This window comes from Colobus angolensis, unplaced genomic scaffold (genome assembly GCF_000951035.1).
Source record: "Colobus angolensis palliatus isolate OR3802 unplaced genomic scaffold, Cang.pa_1.0 Scaffold222, whole genome shotgun sequence".
In the NCBI taxonomy this organism is placed as follows: Eukaryota; Metazoa; Chordata; class Mammalia; order Primates; family Cercopithecidae; genus Colobus; species Colobus angolensis.
The window spans coordinates 1,304,493-1,306,951 of NW_012115400.1; the positions used below are offsets into that span (position 1 = coordinate 1,304,493).

The 2,459-nt window shown below is 60.9% G+C and overlaps 1 protein-coding gene across 2 annotated transcripts; it reads left to right on the forward strand.

Moving 5' to 3' along the window:
• Positions 1 to 362: 362 nt before the first annotated feature.
• Positions 363 to 2,149, forward strand: MBLAC1 (metallo-beta-lactamase domain containing 1). 2 transcript variants are annotated; one of them, XM_011943869.1, is made up of 2 exons: positions 363 to 723; positions 1,026 to 2,149. In XM_011943869.1, exon 2 carries the CDS (start codon positions 1,054 to 1,056, stop codon positions 1,852 to 1,854), a length of 801 nt encoding a protein of 266 aa, XP_011799259.1. In that variant the 5' UTR covers positions 363 to 723; positions 1,026 to 1,053; the 3' UTR covers positions 1,855 to 2,149. The 2 variants fall into 2 exon arrangements, with proteins under 2 accessions (XP_011799259.1, XP_011799260.1); XM_011943870.1 differs by having other exon boundaries at positions 676 to 791.
• Positions 2,150 to 2,459: the final 310 nt, after the last annotated feature.

Below are 2,459 nucleotides of genomic sequence, written 5' to 3' on the forward strand. Positions count from 1 at the left end.
AAAAAAAAAAAAAAAAATTAGAGGGGCGTGCACGCCTGTATTCCCAGCACTTTGGGAGGCCGAAGCAGGAGGATCGCTAGAACCCAGGGGTTCAAGGCTAGGGAGAGCTATGATGGTGTCCCTACACTCTAGCCTGGGCGACAGTGAGAGACTTTGTCTCAAAAGAAAAAAAGACCAGGCGCAGTGGCTCACACCCGTAATCCTAGCACTTTAGGAGACCAAGGCTGGAGGATCGCTGGAGCCCAGGAGCTCCAGACCAGTCCCGGCAACAGAACTAGACCCTGTCTCTACAAAAAAAAAGAAAAAATAGAAACGTTAGCTGGGCTTGGTGGTGCGCGCCTGTGGTCCAAATACTCGGAGGGGGGGGGGCTGAGGCGGAAGGATCACATGAGCCTAGGAGGTCGAGGCTGCAGTGAGGTCTGATCGCGCCACTGCACTCCAGCCTGGACAACTGAGCATGACCCTTCCTCAGAGCTAATGGCGCTTCATAATTCTGCAGTCCAAGTAAGCTTCTGGGATCGCGGGGCGGAGAACCGCCAAGAGGCTGGCGTCCAAATGGCCTCCTGTGGCAGACGGTAAAGGCGCCGGAACTACAGCTACCTCCGCGACGCCGTTTCGGCCGCCATATCTGGGTGCACAGGAACTCGCAGAGGACAAACTCCCACGCGCGTTTTCGATTTCTGCGCTTTCCTCGAGTGAGGCAAGACTTAGCAGAGGCCCAAGGTAGAGCGCGGCTAGGATTCGATAGAGGGGAATACAAAGGATAACCTTAGAGGGTGACGGGCAAGGACGTACGTACCGCTAGAGGAACGGGGCAGGGGCCGAGGACGCCGAGGGAGGGGCGGGCCCAAGTGTGAGGGGAGGCTGGGCGATACCATCTTGGGCAGGGGTCGAGGGTGATACCAACTTAAGGGGAGGCGGGTGGCAGAGAACCGAGGCTTAGTGGCAGTGGCAGGGCCGGGCTCGGGTGGGGGATCGCAGAGGGATAGGACGGCCGCCCACTGCTCCATTTCCTTTCTCCCCAGCCCGTCCCTCCCTGCCAGGAGCAGCCTCATGCGGACCGAGCCATTGCGCGGGGCGTCCCCTCTGCTGGTGCCCGGCAACCCCTACTCCGTGGTGGTTCTGCTGCAGGGCTACGCGGAGCCCGAGGGGGTGGGTGATACCGTGCGCGCCGACGGCTCTGTAACCCTGGTCCTACCCCAGACCCGGGGTCCGGCCTCCAGCCACCGAAAGTCCCCGCGCGGTAGTGGCGGCGCAGAGGCCGCCCTGGAGGAGGCGGCCCGTGGCCCCATCCTGGTGGACACCGGGGGCCCCTGGGCTCGGGAGGCGCTGCTGAGGGCGCTGGCGGGGCAGGGCGTGGCCCCGGGAGACGTGACGCTGGTGGTGGGGACCCATGGGCACTCGGATCACATCGGGAACTTGGGGCTGTTCCCAGGCGCGGCTCTGCTGGTCTCCCACGACTTCTGCCTCCCCGGAGGCCGCTACCTGCCCCACGGGCTGGGTGAAGGGCAGCCCCTGCGCCTGGGCCCGGGGCTCCAGGTGTGGGCCACGCCGGGCCACGGGGGCCAGCGCGACGTGAGCGTGGTGGTGGCCGGCACGGCTCTGGGCACCGTAGTGGTGGCGGGGGATGTGTTTGAGCGAGATGGGGACGAGGATTCGTGGCAGGCGCTGAGTGAAGACCCCGCAGCCCAGGAGCGGAGCCGGAAGAGAGTCCTGGTCGTTGCCGATGTGGTCGTACCTGGTCATGGGCCCCCCTTTCGAGTGCTCAGGGAAGCCTCGCAGACCGAGACGGAGGGTGGAGGGAACAGCCAGCAGGAGCTGGTGGTCGGAGAGGAGGAGCCCGCCCTGCACTGATCAGCCCGGAGAGGAACTGGACTCTTGTAAGCCCTAACAGCGAGGAGTTGCTGGAGACGGTCAGAGCAGTCAAGGGTGGGAGCTTCCAGCCCTTCCAGGAGGCTAGTTTTCCAGTGAGGACAGAGTGCACCTGACACTGCCATCACATCGTCAGTATCACTGCCTATCTCTGCCACCAAACTAAGATCAAAGGACGGGCTCAGCTCCCTGTGCATTCTCCCTGGGCCTCAGTAAAATGGGAGAAGGTTCCTGGGAGGGGTCTCCAAAATAAAAACGGAAACTGCATTGAAAATCATAGTGCCCTAATGTAAATGTGAAGCATTGATGGTGATAATCGTGCAAACATGGTAATCTGCAACTGCAGCAGGGGCATACTTTGGCCAGTTGCCCCTTTCTTATAGGATGGAGGTTGCTGAGAGAAGGTGCAGGGCATAGAGATGACCCCTTAATCACCTGACTTACGTATTTGTTCATATTTTTTTGTCACACAGGCTGGAGTGCAGTGGTGCAATCATAGCTCACTGCAGCCTCCAGCTCAAGCCATCCTTCTGCCTCAGACTCCCAAGTAGCTGGGACTACAGGCAAGTGCCACTATGCCCTGCTAC

Coding starts and splice junctions, on each gene's coding strand:
- MBLAC1 (XM_011943869.1), top strand. CDS start 1,054: ATGCGGACCGAGCCATTGCGCGGGGCGTCCCCTCTGCTGGTGCCCGGC.